At 43.8% G+C, this 25,798-nt stretch overlaps 1 protein-coding gene across 1 annotated transcript in view; it reads left to right on the top strand.

Annotated features, from left to right (window-relative positions):
- MDFIC2 (MyoD family inhibitor domain containing 2) overlaps nt 1-7,143 on the top strand; it is a gene marked incomplete at both ends in the record, with an annotated part of 47,031 nt that extends 39,888 nt beyond the window's left edge. The window contains 2 exons of the mRNA XM_082487816.1: nt 2,344-2,565; nt 6,884-7,143. Of these exons, the coding sequence (XP_082343942.1) occupies nt 2,344-2,565; nt 6,884-7,143 (482 nt within the window). The remainder of the gene's footprint in view (nt 1-2,343; nt 2,566-6,883) is intronic.
- Nucleotides 7,144-25,798: the final 18,655 nt, after the last annotated feature.

The raw sequence follows: 25,798 nt of genomic DNA, 5'->3' as shown, positions 1-25,798 counted from the left end.
AAGAGAAAAAGAAAAAGCTGTATTTACTTACTATGGGGGGAAAACCATCAATAAATTATCAAAGATGGGTAAAATCAGATGTGCTTTGCACGGGATGCTGGTTTGCTATGACCAAGTGTACAACCTGCAGGCGAACACCGCTGTGCTTTGCACTACTTGCTCACAGCCGGAGGAGCCACCGCCTCTCCTGCCCTTCCCAAGTCTTGCCTGTGGCTTTCCTTCATCATAACACTCACAAAAACTGACAGTTACAAGTTTCTGAGACTCCTCTTTGAGCCACTGCCGTCTTATTGTTTCCTTCCCTCCACTTCTCTCTATCCCACCGGTCACTCCCTGCCTACGGCCAACCTGTAAATTCTCCAGCACAGGGAAAAACCACATTTCCTTCGTAGTAGAGTTTGTCGTTATTACAAGTTCAAAATCAAGCCAAAACATCTGCCAACACACATTTTTAAATGAAATTTAAAAATTTCATTTTTAAATGAAAATGGTAGCTTAATTTTCCTTCTTATCCTCTCCCAAGGTCTTACTCTGCTAACCTTTACCCAGCTTTTCTGCTTCTACGTATTTCACTGCATGAAGATGTTCTAAACCAGCATGGAATCTGACTACGAGTAAAAAATTTAAGTGAATTGCTCACACATTCTGTAAGTAAATAGAATCATAGAAAAATTAGCTTGGAAGGAACTTCTAGAAGTCACCTCGTCTGGCCTTTGCCTCAAACCAGGGCTAACTCCGCAGTAAGAGCAGGTTGCCGGGGTCCGTGCCCAGCTGAGCTCTCCACACTTCCCCAGCCTCACCGGGGGCTGCCCCAGTGCTGTACTCCTCCCATGATGAAGAATTTGTTTCCATATGCAATCCCAATTGCTCTTGATGCAGCTTGTGACGTGGCCTCTTGTCCTTCTACCTCTGTGCACTGCTGGGAGGAGTCGGGCTCTGGCTTCTCCATCACCCTCGTTATGAAGCAGAAGACAGCATCCAGCACTGTTCTTTACCTTCTCTTTTCCAGGCCAACCAAGCCTAGCTCCCTTAGCCTCTCCTCATACATCAGATGCTCCAGACCCCTCACCACCTTGCTGGCCTTCACTGGACTTGCTCCAGGTACCAGTTAGACCTCAAATCCTTGTTTCCCCCTACTTCGAGCCCAATGGTCCCGGTGGTTTTTCACCTACCTTACAATTCACCCATCCCATCCACGTTTCCTCTTTTTGGCTGCAAGGATACCATAGGACACAACTGCAGTCTCAACAAGGTTTCACTCTCTATCAACCTTTTCTTGGCTTTTCTTTAATATCTGTCAGGGGTCAGAGGTACCTGAAAAACAAGAGATATGCAGGGTCTCTCTCCTGGCTCCTTGCAGCGGAGAGCAGACTTACTGTTCCTCTCAGAAAGTAATGTTTGCAAAACTGAGGTGTTTGTAAAGATTGATTTTCTGTATATAGCTCAAGAGCAAGCATATCACCAGATTTAAGTAAGATAAAAAGTGAGGCTGTGCTTGATGTGAGGTGCAGGAGTTAATCAGCTGTAGATAAGAACTGATGAGGTTTTATCATCCCAACCATAGAGAGAATGACTGTGTTTCTTGGCCTCTTGATCACTTCGCAGAGTAAGTGAAACTATATATCAACCCATGTTTATCTGTGCCTGAGAAGTTCTTTGAGAATAAATTGAGCTCAGAACTCTTCTTAACCTTTCCCCTAGTTGGGGCTTAAAATTAAGCTCTCCCTCTGGTTTTTGAGCTGCCTCTCTGGCACGCTGACAGCATGTGAAGTATCCCATCTTCTAGTTGACTTCCAGGCCAACAACACAAGTGTGGATGAAGTTACGAAATAACGAATCTGGATGTTAAACAAAGACCATCTGGCTTTCTTTGCTACTAGACTACGAGCCATGGCGAGCTGGCACATCTGCATCTAGGTACAACCTACCCACACATTGTTGGCTGTAAATTTAGGGAAACAGAGCTGCTGTTGAAAAATCGCAAGATTTTTTTTTCTTTTTTGCTTTCTTTTACATCACAAATTGAAGTCAGTATATCACACTTGAAATGGGTGTCGACTGAGGCAATAGTTCTGTTCCTCTCTCCTACCCTGAACCCACCCAGTGGGAGTGAATTATTATTTAGCTTCAAAGTCCACTGGGTTTAAGAGAAAACCTTGGAATGCAAGTTCACAAATGCTTATACTATGAATGAACTTTACTTGCCTAAAGAGACTGAAATCATTAGGTAAGTAGGGTTAGGCCTTGGAAGTAAACAACTGTAGGCTTGGAAATTCTGCATACGTTATTCTTTTAGATCTCTCAGTATTGCAAACAAGTCTGTTTTATTCCTAATCCCAGCAGATAACCAGCTTACAAATGAAAAACATACAGATGAAAAGCCTATGAAAGATATTGTTATGAGTTCTGTCGCAGAATTCAGCATCACAGACGCTTCATCAAAGGGTACCAAAAATGAGAAGAAATTGTCAGACGCGAGTACATCATCCATCGCTTCCCTGGAGAAATGCAGAGAATTCACTTACATTGAAGATGACGCATCAGTACATCAGAGAGACAGTGACGGTATGTTTTATAAAACAGATCACATTTAAGCTGATTTCTAAATAATGCCCATTGCAAGAGCACTATGTGTATCTAACTTTTGAAATAAATGCTTACACGCTGAACAGGAGGTTCCAGAACATAGCCAAAAGCAGCATTAAGTTGCCCTGCAGGCATTTTTGTGATAGATGAGAACCTGTAGAAGGTGATCTTAAATTGTCAATGATATTAGAGTCATAGAAGAGCAGGTCAGAGCATTTGTACTTTTGTAATGAGCGTTTGCACAGAGGTGCTAGTGTCGGTATCACATAAACAGAATGTCTCGCGTGGACACATTTCTGCCCAACAGCAGAGGCTCTTGCTTTTGCCGTTGGTACTGCAGCAGCTGCCGTGGTTGCTGAACAGATGCTGTGTTTGGTGCTCAGCATATTACTTCTATGGACTTGTATATGCGGTTCTTGTATAGACCGTTACGTCCAACCCCACCATTCTGCTCACCCATCACCATCCTCCCTCCGCTGACTGCACTGCAAAACCCATGTGGGTGAGGAGATCCCTTCATGCTCTGACCTGCTTCTGCAGAAAACTGTCTCTGATGGCTGGGCCAGGCGGATACACGTGGATGGGACTTCTGGTTAGTTCAGTGTGCTCTGCATTTTGAAGAAGCAACAAAGCGCTGTGAAAGATAGTTGCAAACCAAAATTGCAGCAGACGCCCAATAGGTCAAGTGCATTGTCACAAATGAACATTGCTAAACCACCGCTTGCTCCGGGGCTAATGATCGGAGTCGTCTTACCTTTTCCAAAGAGGATCTGATCCTTTCTGCTGTGTAAAAGCCCAAGTTGAAGAGCCGAACACCTGCATCATTTTTGTAAGAGTTTCAGAGGCAGCAGTATAACCAAGAGTTGAGGAATAGAACGGGTGGTGGACACTCATTACAGACTCCTGCTAATCTAAGTGATATAACATCCCCGATTTCCGTGGAATTATGCCAAGAACTATCTATTCCTGGTTATTCCAGTGGATGTGAAGCATTTTTCAAGTTTTTTATGTGTGCCTTTTGCAATAATGACTTAGTGTGTTATATCAAATGGAGTTAGGATCTATCATGTATATCATTTAACAATTCCTAAATTAAGAATTTCTAAATACAGATCAACACAATAAACCGCCATGCTCTCCAGGAACCATTACCATCTCTGTTGTACTACTGACCCTGTAATAAAAAGGATGTCTCTGATACATCTATTAGAAAACATTTAATTTCAATGAAGGATCTGAAGTATTTATTTCATTTAAGGGACTCGTTCTCTAGTGCAGACACTCACTATTTTCTCAGTTTGCTGACTACCGGATCGGGCCCCTCAACCATTACTGGCACACAGGTGTGTACCATGTGATGCAAATAACAGATTTCATACTCCTTAAAAAAGCTAAAAGTGAAGGAAATTAACAAAAAAACCAATCTGTGCTCAATTAATAATGTTAAGGGCTGGACGGAAGCCAAGAAAACCAAAGGAAGCCAGATTTGTGGTTGTCACTGCATACTCTGCTCACTCTACTGACAAGTTACTGCTTATTCCACACACACGAGGCCAAATCCTGTTCGCTGGTGCATGGAGAACCTCTGAAGACAGAGCGATAGCTGCGGAAATCGGCGATTATTTTGTTCCCTGCGCTCAGAGAGGAGCGGATCCAAAGCTCATAGGTCTCACCCAGGGTGATCACCGTGGCTTCAACGAGCTTTGCACCGGCTTTGCCCAGGGCATCACCTGGGTGAGCTGACAGCCACCAAACAAGAGCAGGAAAATGTGGAGATGAGGCGGGCCGGCAAAATTATTAGAAGTTCTTCTTTTGTGCTAATTAACCTACTAATGTGGAGAATGAGAGCCGAGGTCGTTGTTCTCGGTGAGATAAACGCAGAAATGCCGTTTCACAAACAGCAGGGAAAACAGAGGAGAAAACAGGAGATCGCATCTTCTTTTAAGTAGTTTGTGGCTAATTTATTTTCAAATATATAAATGAATGCATAGGAATGGATGTTTAATTGCTAATATCTATTATTTATATACATTACCCCACTTAAAACAGGACAAAAAAGCCTCACACATGCAGATTTTTCGAAATGTGTTACATCCATTATCACAGTTCATGGTGTGTGCTCTGATGGGAATTTAAAAGCATCTTTACTGCACATCACAGACTCTGTGCTGAAACATTACTTTATTATTAAAATCTTCTGCTTTTTGTGTGCTCTCTTTCCTGGATGAAACCCTAAGAATCATATCTATTCCTTCCAGATTACATAAGCACCATTATGGTTAACGTACTCAGGAAAAAAACCCTGTTGTTAGAAAACAGATCTTTGGAGAGGGAAAAAAAAATTGAAAGATCCTTAATTGATATATAATTTTGAATTTCACCTCTCACATCTATGTATACAAAGGAAATTTCACAAACGTAAGATATCTAGAAAGAATACTCTTAATTACACCAAGGACTACTGGATAACATGATTACATTTTCTACAGTGCAAATTTCATACAATTAAATGCAGCAGTGTCACCTTATAAAATGTTTCAATTTTATAATTATTTCAGTTCATTTAGTTAGAAAAAAATATAAGCGCGAATTTACTAAGTATCACTGAAATCTAGTCATTCTTATTCTACAGAACTGACTTAGAAGTTAGTTGTGCTTGTCTGAACTTAAATAGATCTTGACATATTTAAATAAGTATTAAAATTGATAGCATTGGTGATGATATGCTACTTAGAAAGAAGTTCAATCACATGTTATTTATTCTTGCTACCTGCTTTAACTGCTTTTTTTTTTTTAATAAAGAAACTGGAATGATTTTTTAATTTTGTTTTTCATCAAGAAAGCTTTCTTAAAAAGAAGAAGAAGAAAAAAAAAGCATAATTCTGGAAACTTCCTGGCAGTGAACTTTATGTTACGTGAGATAGAAAATGCCACAACAGAACCAATGCAGTTGAATGAGTTCACAGTTAGTCATCCTAGGGCAAGAAATGTGGTTATAACCATATGTTTTCCTGAAAGAACCAATGAAAAGGCATTCATATTGTTGAAGGCATTTTTCCTTTCCAAAAACAAGGAGGGAAGAAAAAAAATTGAAAGGTCTGGGTCTTGGCGCTCCAACTGGATTCACACCGTCAGAATCTCACACCTGCTCCGAGCCCTGCTGCACCCGGAGGCAGCCTCCCCAGATGCTGTCGATTGAACGGTGGGGAGTTAATTAGTTGATTTGTGAAGGGAACAAATATAACACAAAGTTTTTGTCACAGTGACCAAGCTTTCAGGAATATTCACTGGCTTTGGTTGGGCAATATAGCTGTCATTAAACATTTTTACTGAAACAGACTACTTACAGAAACCCAAACTATAAGCACATGACGAATCTGCACTCTTTTTGTCCCCTGTGTGTGTGGATTTGGTCGTGTTCATGAGATCGTCTCAGTCCCTATGCAGATGCCACATCGAGTTCATGAGCCAGGGACGCGCTACCCCATCCATCCAGACTGACCAGGTAGAAAAGTAAGAACGAGACCCGGAGAGTCTGAGGGACTCATCCACTCTCCACAAAAGCTTTGGGTGTTTGTGCACCAACTTCCAGCAAGGATTGACTCAGACCATAACGGACCTACAGCCCAAAAAGGAATTGTTTAAAGGAGAAGGATTCAGTTCCGAACTCTTCGTGTGCAGACAAAAATGCCCCTGAAAGATTTTTGGGGTTATTTTTGTGGATTTTATTATTTTTTTACCTTTTTAGAAATAGCAGGAGCCGCCTGATGATTTTATCTTTAATTGCAAACTCTTGTGAAAAAGAAAATAAACTGCAATGTCACGTGTGTTGATCAGGTAGCACATGTGGCATCGCAAAACAGCAGCACTTCCAGACCCCTGCAAGGCTGCAACCCCCCAGCAGAGCATCCCTGCTGCATGAGGTGCACTCCTGTGCTGACATTTGTAGCCCAAACACTTTAGGAGTACAGAATGACAGAATCACTTAGGTTGAAAAAGACCTTTGAATTCATAGGTCTCAACCGTAAAGTTGGTTCAGAGTACTTGTTCCTCTGAAATTCACTGCCGCAGAATATCTTCATTCAAATTATTTTCATGCCGCTGTTCTTTTTCCAGAACAAACAACACAGAAAATAGATCCTTTCACTTGACTTTATGGGAGTAGTTATCATCAATGTATTTTTAGCCTGCCCTGCGTGCTGTCTTGCATCTCATTTCTGTGTAGTCACACCAGCCTGAACCTGGGTAATTGCGCACGCCCTTTCTCTTATGTCTCACTGCTTTTCCTTTTCCTTAGATGAATGCGCAACGCTTATCCTGGCCTGCTTGTTCTGCCAGTTTTGGGACTTTCTTATAATGCTGCCTGATACCTGTGAACATTGGCTGACAGATACCTGTTGTCCATACAATAGATACTACCAGACCTCCAACGAAGACCACACCAACAACGACTGCAACTGTGACTGTGACATTGATTGCAGCATTTTTGAGTCCTGCCACGAGACTGGTGAATGTCTGGAACTTGCCATGGAGATTTCCGAAGTCTGCTATCGCTAATAGGAAAATAAATGACAGAATGCCTCAAAACTGCCTGAAAGTGAACTGACAGAGAACAAAGGAGATTTATTTTATTTTATTTTATTTTTTAAAGATAACAATAATAACCAGAGTGTTTGCCAACCAGGACTATGTGCATCGTGCTGCCCCCACCCTGGAGGTCTGTATACCTGTACCATTCTGGTTGTATGATTCCACAAACTGCCGAAACCAATAAAGGGCAAAAAAGGGTCTTCTCCTTTGCCATAGACGGCAACAGAATTCCTCAGTGCCAAGCGTGCTCAATGCTTTACCCGCCGTCAATCCAAGGTTTTTATAAACCTCTAATTGCTTTAAACACGGATTTCCCCATTCATAAACACAGGACAAATTAGGACATTATTTTAGGACTGATATATATTTGTTCATCTTCCTAATGGATTCATACCTAAACATGTATTACACATTGTTGGTTATTATTAATAATGTATGATATAGCATCATTTTATAATTAAAAATTTATTTATTCAATCTCTTAAAACACACTTATATGCTCAGTTTAGGTAGAAAAGAAAATTAAATGAATTAGAAACCATGCTAGCGGTAATTACAGCAAATGCCTCTAAAAATCTCCAGTGAATTTTGTAGAGGAAGCATTTTAACAGGGTAGTGCAATTCGACGGTGTATTAATGTGCGTGCCTATGGTTATGTAATAACAGGTTATGCCTATTGTTCATTAGTTATAGGAAAGGGCTCCTTAAGTGTAATTAGCCTAAATGGGAATTGACTGCACACTTCCAGAGGAGAATTACCCCGCGGATAGCCAGTAACTCCTTTTGCCTGCTTTTCATTTGTAAGATTCCTGCGAGCAGCAGAATATTGCCACCCGTTGTAGGGGAAACAGGCATCTCCACCTGTGCACAAAAGATTGCAAAATGACAGTATCTATCCTGCTTGTGCTTTCAAACTCCCTCTATCTCTTTTCTGATGGCAGGTCTGATTAATAAAAAGGAAATACACATTGCACATTACACGTATGACAACAAAAGCATGTAAATGCAGCTGCCTGAGGGTGCAGAACACAGGTATTAAGCGCAGAGGAATACAGAGCTGCTTGCTCACATTTGATACTTATAGACTAACAGCAAAGACGGTGTTTGCTTTGTGTAGGCACTAAAACTTCTCCCCCAAACCCCACAGTGCAGAAGGGCCTGGGGAATCCCAAACAAGAATCCTGGACCAGATGCTGGGATGCTCAGCATTGCTGAAATCATTGAAGCCACTCGTTTAATAGTCTGAGCTTAAAATCCGTAGTCCTGACACATGGATATTGAATGGAAACAAAAATCCTTGTGAATTTCCTTTCCCCTTCTCCCCCCCCCGCACTTCTGAAAAATTAATGTTTTCAGAAAATCAGAAAGTAAGAAGCTGGTAGAACTGTTAACGATCTCTGTGCAGGTATCTTACAAGACTCAGTGACTTAAGGACAACAGACGTTAGAAATGCAGCGAGCAGCCCAGCGTACCTCCTTTCTGTGCTCCTTCCAGGACATCGGTGGGGAGTAAAAGAGGTTTGCTTAATTGAGACATCATATTGCGAGTCGTAGCCGCCTAAAGGAAGAAAGTGATTAGTTCTTAATGGCCACACCTGTGCTAGCCTGCCGGCTGGGTCTGGACCCTAACCCAAAAAGCACTAACCACCACCACCTGGGAGGCACTGGTTTTACACACCCAGGACTGGGCAACGCTGAGTTATAATGCTCCAGTTTGCGCTCTCCTATAGATTTTTGATCTTTAATCTCCCAATCCTGAGACTCACGACTAAACTCTCAGTGCAACGTTATCGGGCCACAGAGGTTTGGGTCATTCTACTTTCTACCATAGGTTGTCCTCGACAAAGTGGTGAGTGGGCATGTATGAGTAAAGACAACGACCCAAAGCATTTAAGAGTCAGAAAAGGAGAAAATTTGCCCCACGTGTCATTTCTCAAGGAAGTACCAGTCTTGATGCTGCCATCCAAAAGGAGACATTTCGCACGCAATGGCTGGAAGGAGCCCAAGAGAGGAAACCAGAGGGTGGCATACCCCAAAATGCTGCTGGTGAGGGACTCAGAGATGGGGAACTCGTCTTTCAAGCCAGCTCTGAGCTTTGCAAGGTAATACACGTTGACCACACTGGGCAAGTGTGTCTCAATGGCAAGTGGGTCTCCATGCATCAGCTGTGGAGCTGAATTAAGGACTGCCGGCACAAATAATTTGTTTTTCAACTCTTTTCCAAGGAATCATTATTCAAAAGAGCTTTTTTTCCCATTGTAACCTGTAGGTTGACACACTGAAGTCATGTCTACTATAGGGCATGGGTAAGCTCAAAGACAGAATTACAATAGTGACGGCCGTAGCCATGGCTAGACAGGATGTCCCAACAATATGAATTGAATCACAGTGTGGGATATATTGAGAGCTGCTGTTGTAGTGAATGGTGGTGTTTTAAATAATGCAGCAATATCTCCTTGCCTAACGCGTACAATGGCACGTTGCTCCGTTTCCTGGTTTAGGAAGTAGATTTTTAGAGGTCTTCTGTATGAGCAATCAAACCTTGAAGAGAATGTTATTTCCTACAACGTAGTAGAAGCAGCACCTTAAGATGATTTTGCTTTCTGTCATAAAATCGTTAATTGCAACATTGTTTTTTCATGACATACAGGAACCCTCTAAAACATTGACACCAGAGAAAACCAGTCTGACTTTTCCATTAACTACTCCAGAAACTGAGTTTCCTCTTTGGAGAGCCATCCTATTCCCACACTAAACTGACTTCCTAGGCCAGAGAAACAGCCGTTTATCAGATCTGAACTTGGGTAGACATTCCAGTGAAACAGAAATATTTGGAACAATTCAAGGCTGTCTCTGTATTTTTTATTTACTGGGAAGGAAGGTCTGAGCGCTTGAGTAGGAGGCGTTTGGGTGGATGGCTGTTCTGAACATGTTGGACTCAGCTGTGCTCCCGGAGAGATGTCAGCTCCGCAGCGTGTGAAACCAGCTCCTCAGAACAACAAATAGAAGTTACCATTTTGCAAACGGGAACATCGCTCCGACACGACGCCTCCCTTCAGCACCATAAATGCGCTGACAGATTGGTTGGGGGAAGAGAGAGACAGAGATAATAATGAAGAGCTATATTGCTACCTTCTAGAGGAAGGGACCATGGCATGCTCTCTAAGGATCTGCTCTTGGAAATGACCCAGCTGTCTCAGCCTTAAGAGGAAAATGTCTTTTCACCTCCTTTCACTGTGTTCTCTGGACACAATACAGATTAGGACGCAAGCTCTTTGCAGCAGAAATTGTCATTTGCTAAATATTGCACAGCCCCCCGCACACAGAGGACTGAATGTGAAAGGCCTCAGGGTGCTTCTGAAAGGTTATAGAGCAGTTATCTCAAAGGAAATGAAATTCTCTGGCTGAACATGAGCCCTTCCATAACGTCATTCTGGTGCCTTAATCTCCGTGCACACTACAAGTCCCTTTAGATATGGGCTAACAAAAATTAGCCCATGCACACCCCCAAATACAGGGCTGGAGCGTAGTATATTATCTCCTTTGACATTCCTCTGCTTCCTGGAGCATTTTGGTTGTTCATACTCTCTTAAGCAATCACAACCAGAATGACCACATCTTCCAAATGTCGAGACAATGCACAACTCTGCCGTAACTCCAGTGCTGCTTAGGGATTCAGGCTGAACGCTACAGTTGAGCTCTAGAAGACTTTGGTTCTCAGGAAGAAAGCAAAATACGGGAATAATTAAGATGTTCACAACTGTATTTCTCCTGTTGTTATGCTGGTACAGTATTGAAAAACATTCAATAGCTTTGGACTAAGAGAGTATGTATCTATTAAATTTTTCTTTTAATTACATGAGGTGGGTGGTTCCATTGCTTTAATCTTCATCTATGACAAGCTGTATTTTAAGCCTCTTAAATGCAGGGAAATATTATGCAAGAAAATAAGTTTACCAAACAGACTGGGATTTCCAGGCACCGCTCCACTGTAATTCACAGTAACTGAGTATTAATCATGATTAATAATCTATCATTCCTGTGGGTTTGGTTTTTTTTTAAAAAAAAGAGGGAGGGAATTATTGAGAAACTGCACTTTCTCTTAGCATACTTTGTATAATTGCACAACAGAACAATTCTATGGAATCCATCATTCTGCTGGTAAGGATCTAGATTTCCTTAAATTTGCACACGAACAGGAATCGTTGCCATCTGATGCATGTTCCATGGCCTGTGCAAAATGAGTTGGTGGGTGCAAGCCAAGTCATAATGGATGCGTGCCCGCCTCACAAAAAAACACCGTTATAATTGGTACCCTTAGGAAGAATGCCAAGGGCTGAGTGTAAACAGAGCACTTTCTGTCCCAAGAGCTCGCTCTTCTGTGGTCAGAGTTGAAGCACAATAGAAGGAGCAATGCCTCACTGCATCTGCTGCCTCTGTAAAGGGCTTCGCTCTCCTGAGGCAGCAGTTGGCATCTCAGATCCCCTTTAAAATAAGGAGAAAATTCACTCTTAAGGGACACACTCATCGTGCCCACACCCATTAAAGTCATCATGGAGGCTGCACAAGTAGAAACTGAAACAGAGTCAGTCCTTCTTACGATAGATACTTTGTCCTCTTTCTAGGTGTATCCAGAAAAAAAAAAAATCTATTGTCACTAAATAAAAAGCATCTATTCATCAACCCCATTTGAAATCTAAGAAATCTACAAATCAGAAAACGCCACAAGTCACTGACTTATCGTCTCCTAGAGCTTTCCAGCGGTGTGCCACCATTCTCTGTGCAATGAAGAGGGACCATGGACTTCCAACTGGCAAGTTCACAGGCCGCTAGATTATCTTGCTTATAAAATAAAAAGCAAAAAAAGAAGGTGTCACGTGGACCTTCTGTTGATGGCCTGCCTGAACAGAGCAGTTTAAGTGACAAAGTAATATTGGAAAAGTCTGCTTCCTTATTGGAGAATCTTGCAACCGAAACAGTCATTCCTGTGGCTCATGCCACAGGATATTAAAATGACCATGGTACAAAGAGAGAGAGAAAAAAATACCTTATACAAGCGCACCAGAAAATCACCATCAATATCATTAAAATGCAGACTCAATTTATATTGCCAGTTTTGCCACGATTTCTACGAAGTAAAAAATAATACCAGAGAGCAGTGAAGAAAATATTATTAGATCAACTGTATAAAAAGCGTGAGTGATTCCATTAGCGCAGCTGAGAAAAGGCAGGATTTAAATCACATCTAAATATGATAAGATTATACAGCCCAAGTGACATGTCCCTTTTAGAAAACATACACACTGGGACAGAAGAAGCAAAAGAAAAGCGGGATTTTGGTTCTGTGCTGTAAAACGTGTTCCATCTTACGCAGCATTTAAAAAACCAGTGGAAGTATCCTGTTAGCACGTCAATTTTATACTGTACTTGTTCTAGGTAAGTAACAAGCGTGCAGTTAGTTTACAGAGACACCCTTTGTTCATCTTTATTGCAGTGTAATTGCATCATTCGTTCCCTCAGAGTGTCAATGTGCCTTATCACTTGATACGATCCTCATCCACACAAACTCTTCTACTCAGGAAACAGCAAAGCTGCCCACAAACCACAGTTTCAGCTCCTAAAAAACTTTTGGGGTGTTATAACTTTGCTCCACGTGGAGGGTGAAGCACAATGTGCCGAAGGTTGGTGTTACATGGGACAGACAACTGTTTGAAATACAAGGATCAGGTTTTCTAATCTGTTGTGCTTTGGAACAGGAGAGTTCACCCTCCACTTCATGAACCTTTTCATCAAAAATGGAGCTGGAAAAATGTCTCTCCAAGAAGCATTTTTTTTTGATAGTACAGTGTCCAACAAAGTCTACTGTATATACAGAGAGAGACAGAAGGAGGGACAGGTAAATGATTAGAAAGCAAAAAGAGATGGGGTAGCTTTGGCTAATGTAACTGATAGCAGTTGTTAGCAGCTCGTGATCTCCGGTTGCTCCCTGGAACTGGGTAATCTCTGTGATTCCTGCTGTACCAGAGGCAAATGAGCCATGGTATGAAAGCAGGACAAGCATCAGCGGGCCTTTGCCCCAGCTCCTGGAGACTTCGGCTTCCTCACGCGCTGCCCACTCCTGTCCTTGTTTACAGCCAGATGGGCTCTCTGAAATAAGTTTCATTTGTAATGGAGTTCAACACAGTTCAAAATCGGGAGTGGAGAAGGACATGCATCAATATTCATCTTCTCAAAGATATAATCAAAAATAATCCATTTTAAAACTCTTGATTCTACTATAAATTTCAATTTTTCCTATAATCTATAACCCATACACACCATAAAGTCATCACTGAGAGGGGAAGCTGGAAAAATCCAGCTACCTTTCCAAATGGAAGTCAGAAGATATATTTTTAGCTACATTAAGCCAACTGCATGCAGCTCTGCACACTTATGTAATTCCCACATAAAAATAATCCATAATATTCCAGAGGAACAAATCCAGTTCTTAGTCGTATAAATTTTCATCTAAGTCCATCAAAAGCCATTCCAAAAATGTCTCAGTCTCTCTGAGCGCTAGAGTTGGAACAAAAGAGCGAGTCCTTTAAAATGCCGTTGGAGCTTCCAGGGATGTTAAATCTAATTGCCCTTAGCATAGCACCGATCCACAAAGGTTTAAGTCATGGAAAATGTATTTTACCTTTATACAAGATATACTGTGCAAAGTTTATCATGGCGCAGCAAAGTCGGCTCTAACTTACTTTGTGCAAATTTCAAGCAGAAAGAAATTAACGTTTGATTCTTCACTTTGACTACCCAGGACAGAAAAATGTGTCTTCTCATTGCAGACACATAATATTATATTAAGTTATACGACACACGATTGTATGATATGAGAAAATATCAATTTGTACACTTGAGTGTATATGTGTACACAGAAATCTATATTTATACTCACAAATGTTTATAGCAGTACCTCTGTGTTCCAAGAAGCAAGGAAGGATGGAGAGTGGGCAAAGATTAATCATGACAGAAACCTTCTTAAGACAAAGCCAGAACCAACATTATTTGTTAATACCTTTAGAAGCTGTATAATTATCAGAGCTAGGGCTGAGCAAAGTTTTCCAGTAAAATTGTTGTTCATGACAGAGTGGTCATTTTCTAAAGCAGACCTTGCAACATCACGGGAAAGGTAACACTGGGAACTGCTCGTTTCCCTGGAGGGCTCCATGGGGCTTTGCCCACAGAAAGAAGCCCACAGAAAGAAGAACGACCCGGGTGCTTTCCTGGGAGCCTGGGAAGTCCTTGAGATTCAGGTCAACCATCTGTTCCACTTCATTAAAATACAAAATGATAACTAGAACAGAAACCTTCCTTTTTTTTTTTTTTTCAGAATGAGTTTTCTTTGACCATCCTTCTACATGAGTTCTTTCATTTTCTAACATCTATCTGAACCAGTATTTTTCCCCAAACTCCAGAATCTCTGGTGGAACAACCTCCCCTATCTTTGCCTGTAACGGCTCTGTCATGCCCAGTGTTTTATAGACCCAGAGAGGTCCTAATTTTAAAGATGAAAGAGGAAGAAATACAAGGCTGTACAGCCTGCAAACGGGAAAGCAGAACAAAGGGACCGAGGGTGGATTTTTTCCTCTGAGAAGTTTATTTCTCAGCTAGAAATCTGCTCTGCAGCGAGAGGGGCCAAGGGACAAGCCGTGTCTATAACCCAGCCAAGGACGCTGTTCCCTCGGTTCAATCCCCTGGCGCACTCAACACTCCTAAGATGTGTCTACTCTACAAAGGCCCAAGAAAACTTAAGCAGCCTTAAAATAAAAAAAAAAAAAAAAAGATTTTGCAATGGCACGTCTTCTTAACCAGCATCATGGAAAAGTCACGCTGCTCTGCATATAGCCTTCAGGATTGTGTCTGTAACACTTGAAATCCTGCCCAAGTCTGGCTTCGCTCGCACTAACAGGTACTCCGTGTGCTTCTGCATCTTTTCCTACAAGCAAATGTTGCAACTTTCCTATTGCGACAGCTGTAATAGGCATTCACTTTACTCTGTTTTTCCTTAACACTCCCGATTCCTTTTATATCTAGTTGGGAATACACTCAAGCGCTAATGGCACTTGTTCAGCCATCCAGAGAAGGCGCAGTGTCGCCTTTCTAGCTGTTTGTGTTTCTTCATTTTGGAAATCTGAACTTTGCCGAGATCCAAATGCCTGATATTTAACTTAGATTCATCCCTCTTAAGGTCAGAAGGCACCATTAAAATTATCTGGCAACACAGGATCGGCATCTACTCGGAGAAAGGAGGTTTTAAATCAGTCATTCCTTCCTCTTACTTCTGTTTGGGCAGCAAGAGGATTCCAGGTGTCAGATAATTAAGTCACCACTGACAGATGAGACAGGTGATAGACCTGCATCCGTATGCTATCACTTCTAGCTTGGTAACCTCAAAGGGATGTGGCTCAACTGGACGATAGAGATCTACAGCTGCTGGTGTTTGCTAATCGGTCAGCACAGGCTCCTTCTGCCGCCGCCTGAGGGAAAAGTCCTAAGGGGCTGAGCAGAAATGTAGCTTTTATGGCTCTGAAGGCGTCTTTCATGGAAAAGGAGCTGCTCTGGGGTTTCGGGCCATAAGCACTTTCTGCTGTTGGCCCTACAGGGTGGTTCAAAGCACTGGGAACAGCATCAGTGCAGTCCCGCACAACAGCAAACAATCAGAACGGCCTCACAAGCCACTTCCAAACCTTTGAATCTACGTGTGAAAAATGGCTTGAACGGTATAGGAAGAAACGGCACTGGTAAGCCCTATGAAACCCACTGGTAAGGCAAAGCAAGGAGAGCTGCAGGGGAGCTAAGGGAGTGTAGCGACAGCCAAAAAAATCCAGAAACTCCTTTAGCAAACAGAGAGAGAGACGTACCACCGCCCAGGCAGGTCTGACATAAGGGCTTTGAACAGGAGCCTTCAAAGTTTTATTACTAGGCTCCTTTTCGTAAGGCAGGGCACAGCAAATACTCCATTTAAGGCTTCCGTGGAGTAGAACCAGAAATATCCAGCCTTGCAAATATCCTCACCAGCCAAGCGCGGAGCCGAGACATGCAAAATGAGCGCCCGTCAGCTCGGTGCCAGCACAACAGAAGGCAGAAGTGCTTCAAGGAACTTGTGACAGGTTCTCTGGATGCACCAATTCGAGACGGGCCAATCCCTGCTCGAAATGTGCAAACTCTCACACTCCTTGGCATGACCGCGCAGCCAAAATGCACATTTTTTAAAGGATTCAGAGAAAACACGACCAAAGGGACAGGAACGCAGAAGAATTTGGCAATGGGAAGCAGATGCTTCCTAGGGAGGAGACAGGACTCAGTTCGGAAAAGGTTTGAGGGAAACTTTATATATAGCAATGAAGTCACTGAAGTCTATTTTATTACAGAATATCTGACTTACAGGGAGGACTGTACTCTAAACAGTCACACCTGGGAAAGCAACTCTGTGGAGAGTCACTCGGGGGAGTGAGGCAACTTAAGTGGTATAAATATCAGTGCTCTGGTTTCCCTACAGCAGCCGCCGCCGGCAGACGCTGCAGCCATCCATCCCAACCCAGGGTACCCAGGTTTTGTCATTCCCTGCTCTCTAACAACCCCTCTGAAACCCTGGAGGTGACGTACCAGGGATGCCTACAGCGAGAGGGTGAGCTGGTGTGCAGGGCTGGAGTGGGAAAGAGAAAGAGAGGGGATCAAAACACATATAAGGCACAAAACAAAAGTACGGAGACTCAAGGGGAGCTCCAAAGTCTCTGGCAAGAAAGAGAAACGTCACCATCAGTTTTGTGGAGGGAGGTGGTACAGTCCAGGCTTGCTTCTTGGCCAGGGGGATACAGGTTTGTGTTGAACTTTGTCTGAGAACTGTAATGGTGCTAAGCACTGAAATGAAGGACACGCTGATTTTTGAGGGATGGAGTTACCTACCTAAAAGAGGGAGAAATGGCGGGCTGAGGGGAAAGGACCCCGGACAGGGCAGAAAGTCCTACAAGAGAAGAAAGAGAAAGAACATCCCTATTCTCATCTATTGCACTCAAACCCGGCTTGCCTCCATCCAAAAGGATCTTACTTTACTTTCTTCTCATAAGCAGGTATGAAATACATTATTCCAAATGGACCTCAGTTACACGTTGAGCTCAGCCTTTGCATCCTTCAGTTAAAAAAAAAAAATAAGACGCTGGTGGTTCTCTGGGCTTCAGTCCTTTTCATACTGGTGTTAATTTTATTTTTCAGGCTGCACAAGATCTCTCCTCGTTCACATCTTAGGGCCTCCCCATAAAATTAGTCTGGGAAAGCAGGACAATTGGACTGCAAATTTTTGGACTTGCCTTGGCTTTGGAACCCTCCTAAAAACCTCATGTTTCCTTGGAAATACTCCCCCTTTGACCAAACTAAACCTGTTCTATTTCCACTAAGTGTCACAAGATCATACCTTCCTCCAGCGGGACTGGAGAGTTTCCTTCCTATAAAACCGGGTTTAAAGGCCAGCTGCACTCCCGAGGCTCCGGCAACCGCCTGCAGTCTCCGGCACACCACATGCCAGAAACCAGCATCTATATGGGCGCACAAAGGCTGTAAAACATCTTGTGCGGAAGGCGGGGGGGGGCGGGGGGGAGAGAGAAGGGAGAAAAAAAACAACCCCCAAAAATGCCAGGGAGCTTTGCCAAACGCTTTCTGCTTATTTGCACCCGTGCCAAGTGCTTTGCAGTCTTTTGCAGGGGGCATCGGAAAGTTACCCCGCAGCAGCCCTGGGAAGCAGGCCTGGGAAAAGGGCTGGGGCAGAGCTCGTGCTCCCGAGAAATTGCAGTAGTTTTGCGCTGTCTGCATAGAGATTAGGCTGTCTGATGCCTCTGGGGAGAAAACTTTCATCTGAGGCACCATTTGATCCCAGTCCTGCCACAGAATCCATTTGCAGCCCGGCTGACTCATGCAAAAGTCCTGCCTCAGTTTCCCCATGCGGAAAAAAATGTCAGTATGTCCTTTACGCAGCTGTCATGGGCACTGAAGGGAAATCCGCTTTGGAATCACATAGTTTGGAAACCAAGAAGCAGAGAAACAGGAGAATAGGGGACATGAGCTATCCTCTTTCTGAAGAGGGCTTGAGCTTCTGCAGCGGTTTGGCACTGCTGCCCACGCTGTGCTGCAAGGACCTACGAGACAAGCTCTCCTCCGCAGCTAACAAGAACCTTTGTCTTCAGGAGAAGCAGCTTTTCCCAGTCTGGGGTGTAGGACGAAGGTCTTACAGGTAAGAAGAAGTTCCTTCTTGCCCAGAAGGAAGAAAGCTTGGAGAGATAGAGAACCAAGGGCAGAGCTGATGTAGGCTGTGCCCTTTGCTGCTCGGAAAGGAGCTGAGAGGAGCTGCGTTCGCCTCTTGCAGAGAGAGAAGAGGCAGTTTTAAGCACAGCAATTTTTTAAGTGGTAGAGAAAAGCCGGTGTCCTGGTGGGGGCGGCTGACGGGGAGCATCCTGCGCTGCACGGGGAGCGAGAGAGACAGCGAGGCGCCAGCCCAGCACTGGTCAGGGGAAGAGCGGTGAAGATAAGCACTTTTTGGATGAATAGACTTTCTCCCTCTGTATTTTGTTGCCTTTGCCAGTGGTCATTCCCCGCCGGCTGCTCCTGGGGGCCTGGGGTAAAGCATGAGGCCTGCTTCTGCCTCAGCAGCCTTTTCCCCGGCAGCAGGGCGGCCCCAGCCCCTGGTGCCGCTGCAAGCTGCGGTGAAGCCTTCTACCACAAAAGAGTAATTTCTTCTCTTGGGGCAGCATTCAAAAGCCACAAGGGGCCACACGGATATCCAAGAAGGCATGAGCCTGTTTGAGGAGCTTACAACACAGGAAGGCGACAACAACACAAGACAAGTGATGAGAGAAGGCACAGACAGAGGGATACGGGATGCTCCGGGGTTCAGGCAGCTCCTCATTAGTTCCTTACCTCGGTGTGGCTTTATTATTTCTCTATATAACCATTTGCTTAACCGGCCTTAAGCCTCCGACTCTTAGCTCCCCTTCCTACACAACAGAAGTACTCAGCTCTGAAGGGGAAAGACAAAGCGCAGAGGTACCGTCACACCTCACAGCAACCTCAGCCTCCCTCAGAAAGCACAGGCAAAGGCAGCTCCCAGTCTGCCGCCCTGGCAGGGCAGCCTAAATCTGTCCTTTGCAAAGGACAGCTGATTTTCACCTAAACACAGCTGTGCCTTACCCTGGGCTCCTGCAAGCTGCCGTCCACATGCTGACGTGAGGGCCCCGCACGCGCGGTGTCGCAGAGAACACAGGAGCATCCTGAAGGCGCAGGATGGATGCTCCCGGCCACCCCACGGCCAGAGGGAGATCCCTCCCCTGGAGCCTGCCCTCGTCCCTCGCATCACCTCCCTCGCGTTGTGCAGAATCTGCCCCCATAACGAGTTCCAGGACTGTCGTTTGTGACACGGGGCTGACTTTTGTCAAAACCTGTCATTAGGACTCTGTTTCCCCACTGTTTTGAACCTTCTTACGTACAACATTGAAGGCTCAGATTTGTCAAAACATGCAAAGGTGCTGCCAGAGGCTGAGCAACTCATTTTAGTCCCTTTACAAAGCCATTTTAAGGAAAGAAACAACATGTCAGGGCGATGCCAACAACTGACTGCACCAACAAGGAGAGATTTGACGTACTTTTCTATGCTGCAGTGACTGTTATAATAAAAGACAGCAGTGCATTAGTGAAAGATTTATGCTAGTATTTCAACAATGGAAAACATGAGCTTTGCTGTATTCTCATTCACACCGAGACAGGCAGCGAGGGCATGTCACGTAACACTATTTCCAGGAATGATGTTACAATTGAAGAAATGCTGATTTGCTCATACAGTAAGACAATTCCTGGAAGCAGGACAGACCCTCGTATTATTATCATTGCAGAGCGAGAGTTTGACCGCACAGCCTCTCATACCGAGCTGTTGAGGAGGGATGGCTCTCCTGCTCCCGAAGGGGATGGAGAAAAGGTGAGCCAGAAAAGCCTGGGAGAGCTGCCGCTCCGCCGTGGCCCCCTCTGTGCGGCAGCAGCCTCCCTGGCACCGTCGTCAGAGCCCTCCATGCCAGCAAGCGCCAGTGCCAGCTAATTGAATTTGCTAATGATACATTCTCTCGAAACCCTTCGCGCTGCACCCACCATTTTGTGCTTGCAATTAAATTACAAGCAAGGGAAAAAAAAAAGGAAAAAAAAAAAATGCCATGTGGTGTCATTTGACATTTAGATGTCAAAGTAACTGATTGACAGGGAAAAAAATCAACAGTGAAAGGCCCGTTCCTGCCAAAGCCAGCGGGGAGGTTGCCAGCGGCGTTGGGAAGAGCAGGATCGGGGCCCTCGTGGGCCAACGGGATGAGGCAAGGTGGTGGGAGAGCAGATAAACAAAGCCCAATTCTCCTCCATCCTTCTCCATCCACGATCCTCCGGCATAGGGATTTGGGACCCACGGAGGGAGGAGACACCGATACCTTCACGGGAGGGTTCCTCTGTGCAAAGCCTGGGACGATGGCGTTCTCCCTCCTTGTCGGAGTTTTTGACATCTCAGTGGTTTGTTCTGCCCCTGTTCAAGATAAATGAAGGAGGGATGTTAAAAAATAATTGTTTCTGAGCTGACCATTGGGGAAAAAAAAGCAGAGTTAAAGCGAATAGCTCACCTTGATAATTTTGAAATCTTTTCTTCAGTCTTTTACCTTATAGAATTTTTATTTGTTTTAGCCTAAAGTATAAAGAAATGAAAATTTCAAAGCAAAAAGGAAAATTTTTAAATGTCAAAACCTGGATAGTTCTCATAACTTAAAAAACCTTCTTTTATTCAAAACCTTTTCAGACTGAAGACATTCGCCACAACAGGCCCCATCATGCTGCAAAAAGCCCCAGCAAGTGTAAATATGTCATTTTCCCAATGGGATTAAAGGTTCATGCCCAGATTCCTGGTGAGTCAGAAGAGGGAGACCTGCCCTGAGGTCCGTGAGGTGGGAAGGGGACTGTGGAGCACACGCGTGCACATCTGCACGCTCATCCCTGCAGCCTCCATCCACATCTGCGTGTGGTCCAGGAGTGCAAAGCACAGCTACAGTCTGGTTTGAGAAAGGGAAAAGAGAGAATGAAAAAAAAAACCAACCAAAGATGGGAATTGCAGTCGCATCTTTTCTCTTTCTTGGACCTGACATAGAGGTTGGGTAAAGCAGAGAGGTTTTTGGGTCACCCACTGCAGGCAGCCCCTCATCCACCCACACAGTGCTCGGCTGCGGGAGGGGTGCGAGGACACAAATTCCTATAGGGGAAGAAGAATATTAATAATACAAAATTAAAAGCTCTCTCCCTGAAGCTCACTTACGCATCGTCTATAGCAAACCCGGTACAGCAGTGTCATGGTTTAGGCTTCCTTGCCTGCCTCCCCCCCGCCCGCAGCAGCAGTCTCCCGCAGATCCCACAGACCACCAGTGCCGTGGGTTTCGGTGGGCTTCGGCTCAGCCCCCTGCGGACCAGCGCTGGGCAGGCAGTGGGCACTGGGACTTGTGTGTGTTTTAATGGAATGGACGAGGTGGAGTTAAAAATAAAGCTTTGGGGCTTTTTTCCTTCTCTTAGATGCAGGTGGGGCTATAAAACCCCGTTAGCATGAGTCAGAGAGCCAGACTTGGCAAAGTTGGGCTTGCCACTTTAAAAACAGAGCACTAATTAAATCAAGTAACAACAAGGAAAAAAAATACCTCTTTTTTTCCAATAACTAATCCAGCCTGAAATGAATTAAAAATATTTTACCTGGACTCTATTCATGTGCAGAATAAAGCAAAAAAACATGCCTGAAAAAAAAAAATTGTTTGGCAAAAACCTAATGCAAATTGCTGTAGCATGAAAGTGAAGACTTTTTTAAGCAGTTTAGCTAGGTTTAATCACGAAGCTGAAAGCCTCCTTCTTCTCTGAGGAGAGGCCAAGTGAATAGCCCTCGCTTGGGTGTTCTTTGTAGGGGAGAGAGGATGAGACTGTCAGAGAGACTCTGAATATCCCAACATAAACTGCTGCTAACAGGCAAAAGTGTATCCTTTGTCTTCCCATCTATATTTTACATTCTATTGCAACTGTAAGAGAGGCTGTGAGCGGGTTTATTAAGGTGATGTTACGGCAGAAGTTTAGGCTTTGGGTTGGTCCTGTATGCCCTGCACAGAGATCTGCCGTTGCTCCTAAGCCCTCGCTGGGTGCCTCTGCCCCAGCATCAGCCCTGACACGGAGATGCTGAACTGGTCCTCGCGGCAAATCTTGTGGGCGCAACCGACCTGAAAGATTTTAATAGCCATTACAGCAATTTCGTTACCCTCTGTTCCTGCTTCATGCAAACATTTCAGGAAAATGAGATCCATTTTGAACTCGCATCCAGGCAAAAAAAAAAAAAGTTCATTCTTCCAGTACTCCACAGTTCCTTGGCACTATCCTTACAGATTTTCTTCCAGGGCTTTTTTTTTTTTTTTTAATCGTATGTTGTTTATAAAAAAAAAAATCTTCAGAAATGTTAGTATCAGCGAGACACAGAAAATTAGTGCGAAAAACACTCAGTAAAAATACTGGAATGTGACGGGAAGTAATCTATTTTTAAAAGGCAGCTAATTCCTCCTGAGCACGCCACACTTACAGAATTAGTTAGCAACAGTCAGGCTTCACACAGGAGTCACGGGACAAAGTTATACGTTGTGCAGGGTATCCGATCGGCTCGTCACAGGATTCACTTGCTTATAAAATTACTTGGGGCAAAACGAGGCACAAATCCAGCTCACTGTACATGACAGTCATGCCACTAACTCCAATAGAAATCTGCTCGCTTGAATAAAACAAGACAGACTTGCCGGGGAATTTCTATCAGCACAGTGAGCAGTAATAGATACAAAGCGCGCAGCCTGCAGTTATTCATTCTGGAGATTTATTTTTATTGGGAGCTATTTGCAGAAGTATCAGCAGCTGCACATTTGCGGATGCTCGGGCCAGCCTGGACCACAGCGCGTTTCCCCAGGCCTGATCCCCAGCGCAGCAGAGGCGCGCTGGCTCCTCTCCCCGGCTTTATCTGCCGCAGCCAGTGCTCTGCGTGCCATGTGCAACCTTCTACCTGCACCCAAACCTGCCATTAACTTCAGGGACAAATTTGGCTGCCAAATAAAAGCGATGATGTCCGGTCAGGTCGGCTGGGTGGGTGGAGCACACACCGTGCGCCACCGCAGGCTCTGCATTACCCTTGAAGCCTATACATAAATCCCATTAACGGTCATTAAAACTCCCGGCTGGCATTGGAAGGAAAATAGCCATTGATTGGGATGCGGGGGAGTTCAGGGGGAGGGAGGAGGCACCAGGGAATCGTGCAGCTCCTGCTTAGGCTCCCTGTCTGCTGGGGGAGGTGTTTCCGTGGGTCAAACCTGGTCCGGGTACAGCTCGCCGAAGCACGGGACCCGCAGCCACAGAAGCTCCGGTGGGCACGATGCCGAGCCCCGGCACAACTTGTCCTCGCACTGTCCCAGGCACCTCGTGGGAACGGGGCTCCGCAGTATTTCTGCAAGGAACAGAAAACTCGATACGTGGGAAAAAGCAGCGCCGCCTGAGACTTTCCAAATCCCATCCCTTGCATCTTTTCACTGAAGGCGTCTTTGGGTTGGTTTTTTTTTCAGAGTGCTCATTTAAATTACATTTAATAAGAGAGGCACGTCAGATTTTGTTTACAGGAGTTTACTGTTCAAGTCAGTAGGGAAAATAAAAATCTATCGACTGTGGCTTTTAAACAATAAGAACACAGATTTTTTTTATTAGCACTTTATTTCAGTGCAGACAGAAACATCACCGACTATCACTGTTGTTTACTGTTAAAGGCACAGCTCCTACCGCCTTTCCACACATAGAATATTCCCATGGCAATCAATGGAAGTTTAGCATAAAGAGCAAAATATACTCCATCATGTTGTCTCTCTATATAGTAAATGCTAATTTCTTGCCAACTATAAACTTGAAAATTTCTTGCAGTACATTGCAACACAAACCTATTCTCAGTGTGTAATTTAGATTTTCAAGATGTGTACGTTCCCAGTGGAGAGTCATTTGTGTGTGTGTGTGAGTATATGTATAGAAGAAATGAAATGTTAATGACTTCTCCATCTACGTTTCTATACTTGTTAGCTTTTCCTACTAGTTTTCTTCTGCCCTTCAGCGTGCTAATTGTGCCTGTAAAAGTCCAGGAAATTTGTGTCATAAATAGTTTCTGCCTATTATAGCCAATGAAACACATACTGAGACAAATATATGGGACTGAATCACAAGTTATTTCACTGAAGTCAATGGGGTTACTCTGCATTTTGATTTCGATTTGGCAAAGCATGTGGTCTAAAGTTGGTCTTGGAGACGGGAATAAAATTAAGCACATACATACATACTTGTCTGGGGCTTTTTTTTAAATTGATTCCATACAAGGAGCAGAATTTAGCTAAATATATTAAAAACAGTTTCCTTCTGATTTTCATCACTATAGATAATAGCTTGTATTACGAAAAGCGTACCATAAATATCACACGCTTCCCAGAGAATGGCAAATAGGAAATACTGATGCGGCACTTGAATCAGTAGTACTGCCGATTTTGATGGCCAGGTTATTGCCACCTGGCCATTAATTTTGCTGGTAGGTTGGAAAATAACATGCTTTTCTGTGTTAACTAATTAATTTTGTATTCAGGAGTTAAAAAAAAAATAAAAATCCTTTGGTTTCTCAGGTGTTCAGAAGTACTGCCATTTCTTTGCTGTAGCCTTTTCCCCAGTTCTGGGTGTGTCTCCGTCTTTGGTGGGTATATTCGACCCTTAAAACTAAGTTGCTTTTTTTTTTTTCATGCGGTACAAAATTGTGTGCATGTGTGTTTTTAAACAAGGGCACCTGCATAAAAAATGTCTATCCTCATTAGATCCATTTTCTCAATTAAATTCAAGTTTCTATGTCCAAAAGGCATAAATCTGGGTATCGATTTAGTCATAAAATAATGAAACTCCCAGCAGTCTTCTAAACCCATTTTACTTGGATGAGCGTATAAGCTTTTAAAATATCAAGTTATTCCAGTATTTAATACACATAACTGCTTCCAGAGGTCTGAAGGCAATAAGGCACATCTTCCCCACTCCATTTGAAGCGCCACAGTTAGAGCTAGCCAGTCCCTCACTACTGGTTTTAAGGCTTTTGACGATTTTATTCAGTGTGAGTTTGATACTTTCTCAACAGGGGCTATATGCCCCGAAGCCAAAATCAATAACCTATCAAATCAAAGCTCTATAAAATACCAATGGGCTCTTGGCGTTTTACTCCCACAAAAACAATTCAGCTTCACTCTACGCTTCCAAAACAGGCTGACTCTACGTTTACCAGCCCGTTCCACCAAGTTAACTGTATCGTCAACATGTACTTCCCAAAATCTCTTTTTCGGCAACGAATACCGATCTGCTCCTTGTAAAGTAAAGAACCAATTCCACTCACTTATATTCAGGGGACAACTCTGACTCTTATTTTTTTTTCAAACGGGACAGTATTTTGCTGCACCAGCGCATCCCTTACCTTGTTCAAAGGACTTACCCAGATGAGCAAGTCC

This window comes from Vanellus vanellus, assembly GCF_965231255.1.
Source record: "Vanellus vanellus genome assembly, chromosome: 9".
Classification (NCBI taxonomy): Eukaryota; Metazoa; Chordata; class Aves; order Charadriiformes; family Charadriidae; genus Vanellus; species Vanellus vanellus.
Note: the sequence above shows the minus strand (reverse complement) of the source record. Positions and strands in the feature narration are given on the sequence as shown.